This window comes from Betta splendens, chromosome 21 (assembly GCF_900634795.4).
Source record: "Betta splendens chromosome 21, fBetSpl5.4, whole genome shotgun sequence".
NCBI classification, from domain to species: Eukaryota; Metazoa; Chordata; class Actinopteri; order Anabantiformes; family Osphronemidae; genus Betta; species Betta splendens.
In genome coordinates this window covers 3,966,015-3,983,562 of record NC_040899.1, presented here as the reverse complement: position 1 = coordinate 3,983,562, position 17,548 = coordinate 3,966,015, and the positions used below count along the sequence as shown (strand labels likewise).

Sequence of the window (17,548 nt, the reverse complement as noted above, 5' to 3'; positions counted from 1 at the left end):
ATGTGAAGTCCAAAGAAGCAGTAACATTAGCTAAGCTGCTGGAGCTAGCTGGAGAGCCACCAAGATGGAGAACCCCGGTGACGGTTCTGTTTTCATCGGGGTTCTGTCGCTGTTCAAGACAGTGACGTGACGTCCGGGTCCGTTGGGGTCATTTTTGAGAGTTTTGGGGCATCCGTTTGAAAGGAGTTCGTGTGTGGACTTCGACGGGACAGTCGGCGTTAGCTAGCTGCTTGACGCTAGCCGCTGTCACGTTAGCTAACGTCGCTCGCGCGGCTTCGGTGCTCCCGGGGTCGCTTATATAAAAACAAGGGCTGATCAGCTGCGGTCGACTGGAGAAACGACGGGTCTGTGAGTCTGTAGCCAACATATATCCACTTTGTTCCGCACTTTAGTGCGTTAAAAACAATTTCATCTCAAACTTGGCCTTTTAGTTTGTTATATTAACGACGGGTTAGGACGAAATTGAAAATAAGCTTCTTACTTGCTAAGCTCGAAGGACTTTTACCGCAGGCGTCCCTTCTAAACACAAATACCGTAGGGCAAATATTATTTTAAAAGTTGTAAAGGTGATACGTATTGTGGGGAATAGTATTTGTAGCACGGAGACGTTATTAGCCCGTCTCCTCGCTGGCTTGTTAGTAAATAACACCGACCTTCTACCCCAGGAAGTCGGAGTCGGCGTTGACGAGGAAATCGCTGATTTAATTCCTGGACAAGTGTGGGCTGTTTTTGGGACCAACGATGGCAGACACGGGGCATATTTTTACATATGACTCGGGTTTAGTCATAACCCCCTTTCAAGGACCAGAAATGACAGTCGGGCGCGATTGGGGTTTTGACAACAGGGTTGATTTTTGTACAAAGTCCGGACTTGGGACCACCAGAGCACCTTTTCGCCGTCTAAGTATCTAAATTGGGGGAGATGGAGACTGGGCTCAGGTCTCACCATGGCGAGCTGTTCGTTCACCCGCTCTCCAACCCCGGGGCTGCGGGGATCTGCCCCGAAATGCTGGAGGTGGCGGAGGAGGCCAACCGGGCCGGGGACTTTAACCTGGCCGTGGAGATCTACAGCTCGCAGCTGGCCGACCTCCAGCACCCGGACAGGGGCCTGTGTCTGAGGAAGGCCGACTCTCTGGCCCGAGCTGGGCGCATTTCGGAGGCGCTGGATTCGTATTGCACCGCGGCCAACCTGGGCAAGCTGCACCCAGACGAGCTCCCCTTCCTGGTGGAATCCATCGCCCGCACTCTCCGCGAGAAAGAGCCGCCTGCGGCCGGGGCGATAAGGGGGGGTGTGAAAAGCAGCGGCGGGGAGGATGGAGCCAACAGTAACGGAGAGTGTGACGACGACGACGCATTGGACTTATTTTCCTGCCGCCTGTGCAAGTGTCTCCTCCACGAGCCCACCACGGTGGAGTGCGGCCACACGTTCTGCAAACGCTGCCTGGAGGACGACGCCGTCAAAGACTGCGCGCACTGCAAACAAGCGCTGAGCAAAAAAGATGGACTGGCCGGTGGCCGCAGGTTAAACGTGGTCCTCAGCGGCCTGCTGGACAAGCTGTTTGCGACTGAGAGTAAGGCCAGGAGGTGCTGGATCGAAGGGGAGGTTCTGTGGAAAAAGCAGAGCCTTGGAGATGCCTTGGACAAGTATAATGCGGCAGTGGATCTAGGTGAGACAGCAGTTCCATTACGGAATGCACAATATTTTACATAACTAATTTTGTAACTCAAAAGTACGTTGTTAAGTACAGGTGACCTACATTTCCTAGTTTAAGTTCCCAGTGTCACCGATGCGTGGCGCTATTCCCACGTAGACTGCGTGGAGCCCAGGCTTATGTGATGCACGTCCTCACTTATCTAAGCAGCACACGCTGCCTCATGCTCAGTCAGACCTTTCTTATTTACTGCTTTCTGCCCAGGAGCCGTTTGAACACAATAGCCACCTTAATAACTCTGTCTTGGACATTGCTTTCACACGTTTTATTTACTTGCATTGCGTTTCTCAGTCGTGAGTCACACATCAGGCCTGTCTCTCTCTACTGGTGCTGTTTTGTACGCTCCTGTGGAAAATTTTTAGAAAACTCCTGCAGTACATTTTAAAAAAAAGCTGCTTTATTTTGGATACTGTTACTTTGACCAGTTGTTTCTTCAAACCACCCCGATACTGAATGTTCTGTTTTCCTGACTCGTTACATAAAGTGTGTCATTGCAATTCATCAACTGTGAGCTGGGATGGGTCTTGTGTTGCAGTTTGAATTCTCAGCGACAGGGAATCAGTCACCTTCGAGCCTCCTACACGTTAAAGCAATAGTTATTAATACAAATCTATCTGTTGAATAAGGACTCCTCAAATTTAAAGACAGATATTTGTTTGTAAAAGGAACCTACTGAACAATTTGTGTGGTTGTGGCAGATTTTCAGATGTTTCTCCATCCAGATCAATATTGATTCATGCCTTCTGTCTCGTGATGTGCTCTGGGCAGAAGGAGGACAGAGTGCATTCACAGCTTTGCCACTGCCAGTCAGTGTTTTCCCAACAAAGGCAGCAGGAGGCCGTCTGGTATCTGTGTTGCACCATGAGCATAATGGGCTCATGATGTCAGCAGAAATACAGCTGTTATCCAACCTGTGCCTTTTGGCTGTTCCCCCTAGATGGTTATCTGTGCTATGTCTTATGCATCGCACTTACACAAGGAGTGAAGTGATATAACGATGTGTTGTGTTGGACAGAAATGGAAAAGTGCAACTCCAAGTATGGAGACATATTTAAAAATAAAATAAATAAATAAATGGTTTCAGTATGTTCTGAATAAAATATCCAAATTAAAATATTGGAAATTATTTTGAAATTGAAAATAAAAATGTAATTAAACCATTGCGCTGCTCATGGGGAAGTAGACAAACCAAACAAAGGCAGAACTTGCTAATACAGTGATAGATTTTTTATTTTCTATTCTTACTGTTCAATCTTGTAGATTCCTTTGGTGTAAAGCTATGACAACCAGCTGCCAAACCGCATTCCTCTTTTATCACAGCCGACCAAATACAGATCAAAAGAACACGATAACCTCTTAGCTACCTGTTAGTCAGCTGTTTCTAGTCTAACATCTAACATGGAACCAGACAGTACAGATGCATTCTAGTCGAGAAACCTGGAACTGGATGTGCTCAACATTTCATCTTTGACAAATGTTGCTAAATGTTGTTGAGCTAAAATGTTGCTAGTTTGTTTTCTTGTACTTATTAACCACAGAAGAAGAAAATGGCTGAGATATTGGCAGCATTGAAAATTACTGTGATGGTCATAACTCACAGGCCAAAGTATAAATTACGTGTAACTAGGACTAGTTAATGGTTAGTTCAGTGTTCTATTTTAAATGTAGTTCATAATGTGATCAAGCCCTAAACTAATTAATAAGAGAAAACTAGACCAACTGCAATTGCTCACTGACTAAGTTAAGTTACACAGCATTCTCACATGTAAAATAGGTCCCATACCACATTTTACATCGTTGGCCTACTTCTGTTAGACCTAGAAGAACCAATGCATTGGCTGACCTGATGGTGTAACTGTTTTTCCCTGTGGTCCACAGTGCCCTCTTCCGGCAGGCTGCTATGCCAAAGGGCTGAATTGCACATGGAGATGAGGAACTTCAGTCAGGCAGTGCAGGACGCGAGCACTCTCTGTAGGATCAAACCTCACTGGACAAAGGTATACACAGAGTACATGCCCATCAAAGTTGTAGTCACAACAGTTAATGGAAACAAGACATTTATAGAGAAAATGGAAAGCTGTACCTACCCAGACCATCATTTTATATTGAGGACAGTGTGCCAGAGTTTCTTCTTACTTCTTGCTCTGAACACTTAGGTGTCCAGAGATTTGAATCTGGTCTTTTTATTGATCACTAATGGTTGTTTTAGTTTCCAAGTCTCTTGGAAGCAGTTAAATGTCTTAGTAAAAGTGTTGTCTGTTTGTTGGTTTCAGGCTCACTTTTTGAAAGCTACAGCTCTGAGTAAAGCAGACAGGAATGATGAGGCCTTGCAGGAGTATTTCACATGTGTTGCACTCAAGCCTGACTGGACCAAAGTAAAACTGGAGGCTCAGAAGGTAAGAGAAACGGCCTTTTAAATGAAATAAAGAGTAACAATTTCATTGTCCATTAAAAACTTCAGATTTTTAATTTTATTTGATTAATAGACTCTTTCATTGTAGCTGGATCTAAGTGAATTTTGCAGCTACTAAGGGTCCGCGCAAAGAATAACTACAGGCAGAATAGACAACAAAAACAAAGTTCTAAGTTTTTTTTCTTTCTTGTGCTTCTGTAGGTCCTTAGTGAGCTGTTCTCCTCCGTGTTTGAGAAAGAGGACATGCCAACACCGCTGCACCCTCTGCAAGGGGGCTTGGCCACTCGCCTCATCAAACCCCCTGCCTTGCTTCAGTCCCTGAGTCCACTCACGCAGAGTCCTGGCTCCTCCACACAGGTGACCGTGCACACACAAACACACTCATTGAGGCAGCCAATATTACAACTAGTGTGTTTTCTGTGTTGCAACCTTATAGTGTCTTTGACCCATTATGGCTCAGCAAAGCATAAGGGGTGATAAGCATGCCGTGCTTATCTGAGGACTTGTTTAATGATTATACCCAGTGACCTTAAATCACTGGTAGCGAGGCGTCATAAGGTCTTTTACATGTGAGCAACAGGAAGGATTAGTGTTAACATGGCTTTATGCAGATTAGATTGTTTTCATCTGAGATCTGGATGCATTTATTTCACCCTTTGTTCTAATGCCTCTGTTTGTCTGTGTGTCCAGGACTCAGAGTTTAGTGTGATTAAAAATGCTCCCGTGGACGAGTCGTCCTTCAGACTCTCTGGTGTGGCTCCCTGTAAGTCAGATTCTGGTGCACGGGAGGGCAGCGCCAAAAGTTTGGCTGATGTTCTGGCTGCATTGCCAGCACCACCTGGTGGCCTTAAGAGGAAACACAGCATCGACGGCCCCTCGACCTTCAACCCTCCCTCCAAAGTGCTCAGACCGGGTACGAGAGTCAGGGTTTCATTTAAAAAAATTAACTCTGAAATGAATTGCTGATTTAGTTGTTATTGAAACATCACATTATTTTTAATATGGAATGTGCTTTTTCCTAATGCAGATGATGCGAGCACATTTCAGACTGCATCAGTTTGGGGAGGAAGGATGTTTCCCGCTGAGCTGCTGGACAGTGGAGACATGGAGTGTTCACTTTGCATGAGGTGACTGATCACTGTCCAATGTTCCACCAATCACACATGATATCAGGAGCGTGTTAGTGTTTCATTGTGTTCTTCTATCCGTCTGTCTTCCAGATTGTTCTATGAGCCTGTAGCCACTCCCTGCGGACACACTTTCTGCCTCAAATGTTTGGAGCGCTGCCTGGACCACAACCCCAACTGCCCTCTGTGCAAGGAGAACCTGTCTGAGGTAACTGCAAATAAACATATGCATATGTAATTTCTATAGGGTAAGAATTAAGTTCAATATTATCTTTACAGATTTATTGTTTATTTGTATTTATTACCTGGTTTACTAAGGGTGTTTGTGTTTGGTCATTGCAGTATCTGGCAACCAGAGGTTATAACAAGACCCTGCTAATGGAGGAGGTACTCCGGCGTTACCTTGGTGATGAGCTAACAGAGAGAAAAAAGATCCATGAGGAGGAGATGAAAGAGCTGTCCAAGTGAGTTTTACACACATGCAAACAGACACACAAATAACTCTTCAACGTATTTTGACAACTTTTATTGTTCCTTTTTATTGTGATTTTTACAGCTTAAACCAGGAAGTGCCCATTTTCGTCTGTACTATGGCTTTTCCCACCATCCCCTGTCCACTACACGTGTTTGAGCCACGCTATCGCCTCATGATCCGCCGCTCCATGGAGACCGGTACCAAACAGTTTGGCATGTGCATAGCTGACGAGCTCAAAGGCTTCGCTGACTATGGCTGCATGCTGCAGGTGAGAGTGTCAACCACATGTTCATATTGTCATTTCCTCATGCTACTATACTGTTGTGTCTAAAAACAAGGAACCCTGTGTTTCAGGTGCGAGATGTGAAGTTCTTCCCTGATGGTCGTTCAGTGGTCGACACTATCGGTGTGTCGCGGTTCAAGGTGCTTAGTCATGGACAGAGAGATGGCTACAACACTGCCAAGATAGATTACCTGGAAGACAAGAAGGTGGGCACAGTTGTGTGTTGCTTCAATATCTTACACTCTCCGTTTGGCTGTTGTCAAGCAAACATCAGAAAAATTTCAATTAAAATAGTCCTGAGATCTCCATGGTGGAAAGCAAAACTCTTGTGTGTCTTCTTGCCAAGTATTATTGCCAGAAACATCTGTGTTCATACAAACAATGAAATCTCCCTGTCCCTTCAGGTGGAGGGAGAGGAGCTGGTGGAGCTTCTGAAGCTGCATGATTCTGTGTACGAGCAGGCCAACAGCTGGTTCACTTCGCTAAAAGACAACATGAAGAGCCAGATACTCAGCCACTTTGGACACCTTCCCAGCAAAGACCCTGACCCACAGGTCTGAAATCACTTATGTAAAATAGTCACTGATATGAATTACTGAGATTTGCAGATTAAGGTTTCTGTGCTGCTTGTTGTGACTAACCATTCTCCCTCTGTGCTGCAGGGCAGTCCCAGTGGTCCAGCCTGGTGCTGGTGGCTGCTTGCTGTCCTTCCACTGGAGAACCGAGCCCAGCTCACCATCCTCGCAATGACATCACTCAAGGACCGTCTCATTGCCATCCGCAGGGTTCTCATCTTTGTCACACGCAAGAGGCCACGATGATTTCCCAGCTGCTTTGGAAACACGACAGAACTGCTCTGGCTTCTGTGCGCTTCAACAAACAATTCTCATTAACACTTACATCAGTTAGACTCATGAACTCTTTCCTGTCTCAGGCAGCCTCTTTGAGCACATGTTCGTTCTGTAAGGAGCCACCGGTTGCACCAGGGTACAGACATGAGGTCATTTCCTGGGTTCTCTTTTATCAGTTCACGCATACAACCTTTCACCTGCATCTACTCATTGGAAGATTTAAAATGCAGCACATGTCACCTCTTAGTAACAAATGCTTATGTCTAGATTTTCTTTTCCTGGCCATCTATAAAGGAACAAAAGCTTGTTAGAAGCTAAGTAGGAAAGGATTGAGTTCAGGAATTTTTCATACATATATTAAGCGGTGAATCACATTAGATAAAAGAGAGACACTGACTGTGTACAGGTCCTGAATCTGCACACCTGTTCAAATTGAATGTAGCAGTCTGGTTGTAGTATAAACTTTTCCCCCCCCTTTCCAACTTTTTTTACCCCAAAGTGAAGCATCTCCCTCGACGAGCTGTGTGGAACCTGTGCTGAACGTGCCCGATGAAAAGCTGCTTCACACCTAAACTTCCTGACTGAGCCAGCATTCGTGTACAGAAACCCTGAGCTTTCTCTCTACTGCCAAACCTGGCAACGGGCATGTACCTCAGATTGTCTGATTAAAAAGCAATGGGCACCAGGAGAGATGATTGTAATCATGGCAATGCGCACACTAAAATGCTCCGGATGCAGCGCATGAGAAGTGCAAGTGCAACTCAACGAGCTCCATGTACTTTAATGAAGATAAATTAGGCTACTGCACAAATTCTACTTGCATTTACAAATGCATCCTACCAGATGCTGCTGATCTGGAACTCTGTCCAATTGTAGCATATCTCTGGGACTCTAAGAGTTTTTGTTTGTTTGTCTTTCTGCTTTGCCCTAAGTGTGTGTGTGTGTGTGGGGGGGGCATTTTCATTTTGATGATTTACATTCATCAATGTAACCGAGGCCTTTTTTTCATGTATTATTTAAAAAAGTTTCATTTTTCTCTCTAGTATAGTTGCATTTCTTAAAGTTGCTCTGTGGATGTTTATATATACCTGGTTATGTTTATGTTCAGTGATTCTCACCATAACTCAGATGTTGAATAAAGAACATGCTAAACATGCCAAGACACACAGAAGTGTCCCAGCAGGATACAAAGAACATTGGAGATTCAGAACATTCAGATTATCAGCTTTGCAGGTCACTTTGTTTAAATGAGGAATTGAATGTATACGCGGCTTTTGAGAAAATTCTTAATCATTGGGAAGGACAAACGGTGTCAATGGCTTGAATCCAACTTTGACTGTAAGCTAGTTCAGTTGTTTGCAGTAGGCCAGCTGTGGTGGTGATTGCGGTACTCGCGTGCATGTGCATTCACTCTTTCTCTGTACGACCCTGTCCTTCCAATGTTGGTGACGTCACGGCCCCAGAACACAGGAGGCCGTGCTTCACAACATGCTGCATTTTCCTGGTATATTTGTAAAGCAGGATCTTCTACCAATTTTTTATCACAAATAAAGAAATGCATTTAATCTGTCCCCACTGTTGTTTTGTAGCTGTTTCAGATTTCCAATTTTCTTCCTACCTTATTTCTTATTGTTGTATATAATTGCCTTTTAAGTGATGGCAACCTCCAACAGGACGTTTCTATAATACTAATTACAACTTTGGGCATCATTAACCCTATTTAATCTGTAGATTGTGACCCAGATCCTTCCAGTGAAATGGTTTCATAAGGTATCTGTTCATGGTCACCACTAACAAAGTGGCAAGAAAATGTATTAGTTTTCCCAAATCTGGGGATATTAAGGCAGCATAGTAGAATCATCACAGACTCAAGGCCCTGTTGGCCCTGGTTTCATGTGTACGACCACGATGGACCATTACACTCATTAACACGATTTTCAGTGACCAAACTGCTTCAGCAACCATCCAGGGAAATAAAGACTATTGTAACAATGATAGCCGATAAGGCAGTGGCGCTGCTCGGCCACACGGGGGCAGTGTTTGACAGTAAAACAGCCAGTGAGATAAAACGAGGGGGCACCGAGTTCATACACGCTCCATGAGAGGAGAGAGAAGCCAGACATCATGGAGCTGCTTCAGATTAGATTCTGACAGGTGACGTGAGGGTGAACGTGGGCTCACTGCAATTAACTGCTTTGTTGTCTTCACATTTGGTACATTGTGTCATTCGGGTGTCGCTTTAATCACGATCACGGATTCCAACAGAGTAAAGGAGGAACTCACCAAAGCTGAAAGCAAACAAAAGGTGCTTTCAATGCTCCAGATTTGCCCAGTTATATTATATTATAATTATGTTTTTATTCTATTTTTGGCCTCTTCGAAGCCCCTGAACGTGCCTGGTATGTTTAAGGGGCAAAGTTGAGAACTTGTAGCATCCACTAAGTCCAGAGAAGCACAGCAAGAACACAGGAAAACGTGGCGCACTGTGTTTTTAGGTAGATGTGGTTTATCCTAATTTTTTGTGAGATGGACATAAACAAGAGATTCCTGCTTCACTGAAACTCCCCCAAATTCACACAGCGTTACTCACCTCCTTTGGGCCGTTACATTCTCACACAAAGCGTCCTCTGGTGCGTTCAGAGCAAACGAGGAAGCGTTCGCATCTAACGAACTGACAATGTTTGCTCTGTGTGTGAGTTGTTCAAACAAGCCGGACAAACACGTGCACGGTCGCACATGCATGATGGAGTCAGACATGAAAAGGGAAGCAGACAGGATTAATGAGGTTCTTATGCCCGGCTAGCATGGATCTGAGTGTGTGTCTGTGTCTGTACAACGTGCTGCAGCCATGTCTCAACAAACAGCTTGTCTTCATCAGAGTAGAGGAGGCAGTGAAGCAGCGTCACACGGCTCTTGGCTGATGACTAATATTGTGGTGTGGTGTGTGCAGCTGATATTACACACAACCGATGACCCCTTTGACAGAGCAAACATGGTCCATCTGAAGGTGTGGACTGGGTTTATTAGTGAACTTTTACAATTCTGGTTCAGCCTGTTGTATTGTTTTAAACTTCTCCTTCAGGCTTCTCCTCTACAGAACTATTTTTATTTCTGCATTTTGTTCTGCAAAACATGGGTCATATGATGGTGCATGACTGGAAAAATAACCAGCAAACATGATATGCATTTTTAATCTGCTGAGCGCCTCATGCCTTATAATTATGTAACTGCTGGAGTGTCTCTGTGAAGCTTTCTGATACACATTGGGTTAAACTAGGCTCACTGTATTTCTGTCTGCCAAGAATAAAGTCAGCGATTCAGCGTAAATGCCCGTACAGCCCGAAATCCTGGAAATATCCCTGCTATAGATAACACATGAAAGCAGGGCACACCCAGTGGGTGATACTTTGATGTCTGTGGGTCGTCCTCCTCCATCACCTTCAAAGCAAAAGCTCACTCGAGAGCAGACCGAGGGCAGCTCAACATGTGTTTTTACCAAAGAAAGAGGTTTTAGAATAAAAATATTACAGCTTTCTTGAGACAAAGTTTGTATTTAAAGCTCATAATGTCATCTGATGTTTTTATATTTAACACTAGTTTATTGTTTTGCGATTTTAATATCCTTCCCTGTTTTGTACTGTTGTGAAAGGTTTCTAATATATTTCTGCACTAAAAGTCAATTAGAATAAACCAGTGTTAAGATGTACTGTCGCTTAGCAACAGACAAAAATGATAACATAATAAAGGCCTGTTCATATGAGTTCTAAACTGTGCAAAGTAATGCTGACAATCAGACACGATCGTCTTGCTCTGCAGTCCTGTGGTCTCTGCGCCATGTGTGCCAGCAGATGTTCATTTGTTGGAATCCGTGGACAGCAGAATTAAAGCGAGTGAGGCAGTGGAATAAGCTCTAACATCTGGGTTTCCTACATCATTAACAGGCAATAGTAAAGCTGTGTTATTGAGAGGCTAACATTCCTGTGGAAAAGAAAATAGAAAACATGGAGGGTGGAAGACAGTTTGGGACCAAACCAAAGAAATCTTGCTTCAAACTCACATGGGTAATATTAACAAAGCTTTCTCTGCAATTTACTGCACAATGGACGAGTGATGGCTACAAAGAAGACAAACTGCATTTTGGTGTATTTAATATCGCGGAATTGACATTTCTGATCAATTTACCCCTTAATGTATTTGTCAAGTGACAGTGTGGATAAAGAATTGCCACTCTAGCATGGTTGCCTGATTCAGCCTGCTTTTTATATCATATCTCTAGAAGGACAAGCACAGCAGTGACAGTGGTGCTGAAATATTTATTGCTGTTTCCATTTCATATGCTCTAATTGTTCTGTATCTATCAGATAAAAAGACGAGACGAGATCTAAACTAAGGTTGGGATAAAAGGAGATTAGAAGAACTGCAAATATTATCATCAATCATCAGATAGGTTCCACATTTGCAGTAAAATATTTAATATGCTGCTGAATTAGTAAATATAAGTCCCAATTTTATTATTTTTAATTTGGTGGAAATACAGGCAGATGTTTATTCACTGAGGCTTTATTTAGTTAAATATCCCAATTAGGTCTGTGCAGGTTTTCAACGTGTTGGAAAAAAAGTTTTGTAGTTCAGACATGAACAAGAATCTGAAATTTTGGGTAATATTGTGTTGTGTGAGTGCCGCAATAACCTTGAAACAATAACCATGCGTGTCATTATCTAGAAATGAAGGGGGGTTTGTACCACAGGCTGCCCAGGACCACAAAAAGTCACGGACTGCCCCTGTTTACCGGCCGAAAGGGGGCGGAGACACAAATGCGTACGCGAGCGATAGAGCGATAGAGAGACCTGCGGCAGAGCGCGAGGCAGAGAGAGAGGGAGGTTGCGAGCGCGCGCAGGCGTAGTTCCGGTGTTCCGCAGTAAAGAGTGACCGCGTTAGCTGGGGACCGACTGTCGAATGCCGCACTGATGGCTCGTAGTTACCCGTGACCGCATTTTCACGTTAAAAAGAAGTGTTTTCTGCGTGTAGAATCAGATATTATGGGTATTTTCCGTTTAACTTGTGTGTTAGTGCTGCACTTTGACGTTTTAAATTTCATTCAGACTATCTCTGTCCTCATGTTCTTTTAGCTACTCCCCTACCACATAAACGAAGATCAAATTGCGTCACATTATTTCTTGTAAAATGAAAAGACTGTTACCATCCATTTGTCAACACACACACATTGACGGTGGCACCAACGCGCTTTCTTCCTGCTTCGAACAGATACTGTAACTATGAGCAACCAGCGCTGCATTCGGAAGTCGGTCACCAGTTAACATGGGCACTCGTTAGCGCGCGACACCGGCAGGCGGTCGGTATGTAGCAGCGGCGGCAGCGGCAGCAGAGGCAGCGTCCGCCAGGGATTACAAAGAGGGGAAAACGCTCCTGGGGTAGAAAATATCTCCAGCGGGATTAGAAAACACACCACCCGAGGATGAGACACACACCGACGGTTTGAAGGAGACTGAAAACGCGCCGTCATTCCGCTAATTTATCACGCTTTTTACGAAAATGGCGAACGACTCTCCGGCCAAAAGTCTGGTGGATATAGACCTGGCATCCCTGCGGGTGAGTCTGCGGCGAAGACGCGTGTGCAAACGGCAAATCAGCTGTTCACAGCCCAAAAACATTGTCGTGCGGGGAAAACAGCGCAGTTGTTGACACAGCCCTGCGGGAGCGTCTCTTTGTCTAATGCTCACGAGCTGGGGAGGCCGGCAAACGGGCGCAGCCGGCTCGCAAATCGAACAAACTTGCGCGTAATTACGGGGAATCAATTAATCCGAGCTCTCGTGTTAATACTGTGCCCTTTTTCCAACAGGATCCTGCTGGAATTTTCGAGTTGGTGGAAGTGGTCGGAAATGGCACCTATGGACAAGTCTACAAGGTTAGTGCTGGCCTCCGTCTGTGTTTGCGTGTGTGTGTGTGTTAAATCCCCAGCGGAGAGAACAAACGGGCGGAAACTGGAGCACAAACATGCATTTATGTATTTTTTCCACTCTCACGGTCTCAGGAACACGTTTATTATAACGCGTCCCCTCCTTCGCTCGGGGTTTGGTGCGGTCTCGACTGGATTATCTCTCAGAAAGCGCCGTGGCCTCTCCGCCGCTGCTGCACATCCATTCATTATTTTTTTATTTGAGCAATGCAATCATCCGTCCCAGCACACCTATTTTAGTCCCGAAGACTCCCCCCCTTCTTCCTCCTCCCTCCCTGCATCCTCTTCCTCTCATCCACACCCGAGTAAATTAGCCCATTCCCCGCAAAAATGCCCCCATCCGTGCATGACAGCCTTCACCACGCTGACCGACTTGTGCGCCATTGGGTGGGCGGTGTTTCAGTGCGCATTCGTGCACAACAGTGCCCAGCAGGGTTTCTTCGCCGCCGTAGCGCTGCGTTAATGGTTATAGGCCCGTTCATCCCATCGCGCACACGCGCACACGCGCACTTGGTGGAACAAGGCGTTTGATGGAAACCTGGTGCTGGTACCGCTGGAGAGGAGCAGCGACATCTTCCTGCTGTTGCCTGGTAGAAATAGGAGTGGAGGAAACGCCGGAGCTGTGTTTGGAGGTGTTTTACTCATCAGTTAATAACACGAAGCCCTTTTATTGTTGTGTGTGTGTGTGTGTGGCTGAGTGACACCACACCACAGTGTTCCTGTATTTTTGCTGCAGGAAGTGGCTTGTGTGGTATTATATCAGGCTAAAGGGCAGGGTCCTCCCTCTCACAGCACATTAACATACAGTAAGTCAAAGCTGTGATTGACACTCATTTTCTTGTGGTTAGAAAACAGATGTGTGTTGCTTTTTTTTCTGTTAAAGAAATCCCAGTCAGATCCGGTGGATTCCAGTAGACACACCTCGACTGTATGCGCTAAGTGCAGGTTGAGTTTTATCGCTCGTAGAGCATAGAGTCAGTCAGTAAAGTCTAACAGAACCGTCAATAAACCAGTAGATTGTGCTTTAATTACCTTAAATGACGGACTTGGATCAGAAACCAGTGCTCGACCTGTGTGTAGCGCTAAGTAGGCCGGCTGCTGTGTGGCAGTGGCGGCTGCAGAGCCTGAGGTGGGTGACATCATCAGTGAGGATGCACATCTGGAGACAAGCTGATGTGAGCAAGAGCTTCAGATGACAATATCCATTATTTGGTTTCTGGAGGGTCCTGGTATGTGGTTCCTACGTTGAATCAGCTGTAAATGCACCTCCTGCTTTTTGGAAAGCATTTAAAATGCAGTGACATCATCCTCCTCAAACCCTACGCCAGAATAGATGTGAGCCTGGGTGTGACTGTGCTGCGCTGATGGATGTGCTGCTGCGCTGTGTACGAGGCCCCTCGGGGCTCAGCGTGGAGTCGCACAAGGAGCAGCTCAACATGTTGCTCACCTGAATTGCTGCAGCAAAGTCGGGCCGTGAGGCGTTGACATTGAGTCATCGGCACTCGGACGTCACCCGACTAAAAGCTCGTGCTGCAGTCGTCGGCATCGGTTGTGCCTGATAAATATTCAGTGAGGAACTAAACGGTTGCTGCTGACTGTTACTGTAGCTCCTGTAGCCAGCGTTACATAAGGGATTCAATGAAGCCACGCTGAGACGCGTCACCTTAAATCAGGTTTAGTGCTGATGGACAATGAGGCTCGTCTGCTCCGGCGTTACCTCACGGTGGCGTGACGACAAAGGCTCGTCTAACGATTAATCACGGCGACACCTGTTTTGTTGTATTTGTTGCTGCGGGAACGGCGGCGGCTGTAAACGTTTCATTAAAGCCGGGGACCGGTGGCGCTGGAACACAAATGAACCTTGACGTTTTGAGTTTACTTCCTCGGGAGTAAGTGAATCATAAGCACGCGTGTCTTACAAGTATGACTGAGGATGAACCAGGCTGTTGTTGTGCGTTTTTTTTTCTTTTTTCTCTTTCTGGTCTGCGCTGCCTGACTTGCAAACATCTGACCCAAAAAACTGTGTGTGTGTCTGTGTGTGTGTGTGTGTGTGTGCGTTGGTCGGGCTTCCCAGGCCGGCGAATGGCTGCACAGTGTGACTGAGCGGAGCTGTGCAGCTGTGTGCGCCGACAACAGCTGTCGGGAGAATGAAAGCGAACGGGGGGCGAGGGGATGGGGGGGGGGGGGAAGAGGAGAGAGCGGCACCAGCCTTATCATTAACTCAGTGCTGTTGTTTCGTTGCTGTAATAAGCGATGAAGCACCTGAATGTGTCGCTCGGACTCATACGACACGTTGCTCAGTTTATTGGTGGCTGAGTTCCTACTTTTTAACTTCTAACTGGAAACATCTGCCGGTGTGTTTTCAATTTTGCAAATTTTCCCGTGTTTTTTTCTTTTTTGTGGCAGTTTCTTCATCTTTGTTCAAACACAGATGCATCAGCTCAAAGTCAAAGTGTTGCTAATTGCACTGAACACTAAGTAAATTGGTAGAAAAAAGCAAACTTTTATCAACAGCAGCTTCGAGCTTCGAGCTCAGGGGTCACGGTGTTTGTTTCCATCAAACCGTGGGAAGTCGAGTAGAGGGACGACATCGGAGCTGGAGAAACTGTCAGGAGGACTTTCAAACTGTGGGGTGAGATGCACTCGGCATGTGGGGCTGGGAATCCCCCTCTGAGGGAATGCTTTACGACTTGCTGAGCTTCTCGCCTTTAAAGCGACACGGTAATTGCTGGGACAAGCTGCCTTCAAGTTTATAAAATGTCCAAGATGTGCAAACAAACCAGAGTCTGCTTTAGATTCATTCCAATCACCCAAATGGAGCAAAGATGGAGGCTGTTTTCTCTGGCGTCGTGCGCGTCGGCACAGAGCGAAGTGTTCGTGAGGAAGTAGTGAAACGGCGGAAGTCATCAGTGCAGCGAGGAGAAGTTGGTGGGTTTGATTAGAAAACCTCAGCTGTCGGACGCCTTCTGACGCGCTGTCCGAGTCCAGCTCAGCGGCCGCAGTGACACACGTTAACATTAGCAGCTGCTGCGTCTGTGGTTTTAGCAGTCATTTGTCAGAAACATATTTTCTACGTGGACCAGCAGCATTGCATGTATTAAAGCAGGAAACTCCCTGCTGCTCCGCCGACGTTGGGCCCGTTGACCGTAATGAGAGACACCGGTGGGTGTTTCGGTACCGATCCGGCGCCGGTCGCTGCTGACCTTTGGCTCAGACGCTGATCGGAGCGCACAGGTGGTGACGCTCCTGTTTCCATCACAGGAAGCCAGCGAAGGGAAGTGCGAGTAGGTGTGACAGCGCTCAAAGGCTGCAGAGTTTGAAGTGAAGGGTTATTTGCATTATCGGCGTTCCATCTGTGTTCCAAAGCTGATGAATGTCTGATGGTTGAAGCTGCACGTTGGGGAAGTGTGAAGCAGCAAAGACAGATAAGACAGTGGAGCAGTTTCTCATCGCTGGCTCGTCTCATCCTGGGCTTATAATGGGAACGAGGCCTGTTGTGGTGCTGGAGGTGTGTCACCAGTGGAGCACAGCAGCATCGAGTCCAGGTAGAGGAAAACCACTGCAGACCCCCCACATGAATGCATGCTCTGTCACTCGAATGCGTGCCAAAGTGCACCTATCATGACGTTTGCACCTCACTTCCTGCTTCTGAAGCTGTGGTTTGTTCTACATTTTAGAAAACTTCCCTGGTAATCTGCAAACAGTAGTAATAAAATCCAGTTATTGCATCATACAATGCATCAAACTCTTGAACACTCAAACTTGAGCAGCGACCTCAATAGACGGATATTTGTTAGTTTTTCTCTTTTTTGTTGAATCTTGTGTTTCTAATATTTCAACAGCCATCTTGCTGTGTACCGTCACCATGGTTACAGGCATCTATGAGAACAGAGAGTGGTTCTCAGGTGGGTTCGCTCGCGTTTTGTCTGTTAGTTGGATTCAGGTAAAGAGCAGAATACATGGGACAACGGCTGCTTTAGTTTGTATCTGGAGCTTCTTCATTTCCCTTGTTTCCAGTTCTAACTATTTACATCTTTTAAGTGGTGGAACTGCGAAGCTGTCAGAGGGAATGAACTCGTGGCTTGCCGACCTTCCGGCTCTTCACACTGGAATGCGGGCTGCGTTTGCCGCCACCTTTGGCAGCGCAGGAAGTGGAGCGCGGCCTCGGCGTGCGTCGCGTCCCGCCGCCGCCCCCCACGCCGCCGCCCCCCACGCCGCCGCCGTTATCTGCCGTGACCTTTCTGAACACAAGTGCAGGCTGTGCCTCTGACAGCAGCCACAGGAACCTGGCTTCAGCAGCTTTTACGATGGACAAGTTGAGCTGGTGTTCCCAAACAAGGCGGCAGCTGATCAGGTCTAGATGGTGTAAAACAGCAGCCGTAGAGCTGCCTCTGGTGCAATAGAGCACCGCTTTATCCATCAAATGACTTAGACATGAACGCACAGATAGATAATTAGATAATTATTAAGCCAATATCTACGTAACTAAAGTGAGTGATTAACAAAGTACTGTCAGAGTAATTATTGAAGTTCTAATGGAGCACCTTTATTAGTTTGACATGAAGGCGACATTCTTCATGCCGGTGCTAATGAGTCTGTTGGTGGCCGGCGCTGCTGCTTGCTGCTGTTAATGCTAAAAATAAAGACCCAGAATCTGGGTCAGGATCCGAGATGCTCGCTGCTGTTCCGATGCAGCTGCTGTTGAGTCT

General features: G+C 46.1%; 2 protein-coding genes across 12 annotated transcripts in view; both read left to right on the top strand.

Annotated features, from left to right (window-relative positions):
* lonrf2 (LON peptidase N-terminal domain and ring finger 2) lies at positions 1–8,432 on the top strand. Of its 3 annotated transcripts, none has more exons than XM_029136811.3 (13): positions 1–344; positions 666–1,667; positions 3,591–3,709; positions 3,986–4,108; positions 4,327–4,482; positions 4,816–5,038; positions 5,153–5,252; positions 5,346–5,460; positions 5,595–5,716; positions 5,809–5,995; positions 6,082–6,216; positions 6,415–6,564; positions 6,673–8,432. In XM_029136811.3, the coding sequence occupies exons 2-13, from the start codon at positions 923–925 to the stop codon at positions 6,829–6,831; spliced, it is 2,334 nt and encodes a 777-aa protein (XP_028992644.1). In that variant the 5' UTR covers positions 1–344; positions 666–922; the 3' UTR covers positions 6,832–8,432. The 3 variants fall into 3 exon arrangements, with proteins under 3 accessions (XP_028992644.1, XP_028992643.1, XP_055361023.1); XM_029136810.3 differs by having other exon boundaries at positions 1–348; XM_055505048.1 differs by having other exon boundaries at positions 1–1,667.
* Positions 8,433–12,187: 3,755 nt separating this feature from the next.
* LOC114847509 (mitogen-activated protein kinase kinase kinase kinase 4-like) overlaps positions 12,188–17,548 on the top strand; it is a 40,458-nt gene continuing 35,097 nt past the window's right edge. For 3 of the 9 annotated variants that reach the window (XM_029137333.3, XM_029137332.3, XM_029137334.3), the window contains exons 1-2: positions 12,194–12,472; positions 12,723–12,788. In XM_029137333.3, the coding sequence (XP_028993166.1) occupies positions 12,416–12,472; positions 12,723–12,788 (123 nt within the window). In that variant the 5' untranslated portion in view covers positions 12,194–12,415. Of the gene's footprint in view, positions 12,473–12,722; positions 12,789–17,548 lie in introns of all 9 variants that reach the window. The other 6 variants (XM_029137337.3, XM_029137336.3, XM_029137335.3 and 3 more) reach the window with 4 other exon arrangements.

What these genes read in the sequence shown, in the direction of transcription:
- lonrf2 (XM_029136811.3), top strand. Translation starts at nt 923, where the DNA reads ATGGAGACTGGGCTCAGGTCTCACCATGGCGAGCTGTTCGTTCACCCG. An exon ending in TCAAACCTCACTGGACAAAG is followed by an intron (nt 3,710 to 3,985) that starts GTATACACAGAG and finishes TGTTGGTTTCAG; the next exon opens with GCTCACTTTTTGAAAGCTAC. An exon ending in GCAAAGACCCTGACCCACAG is followed by an intron (nt 6,565 to 6,672) that starts GTCTGAAATCAC and finishes TCTGTGCTGCAG; the next exon opens with GGCAGTCCCAGTGGTCCAGC.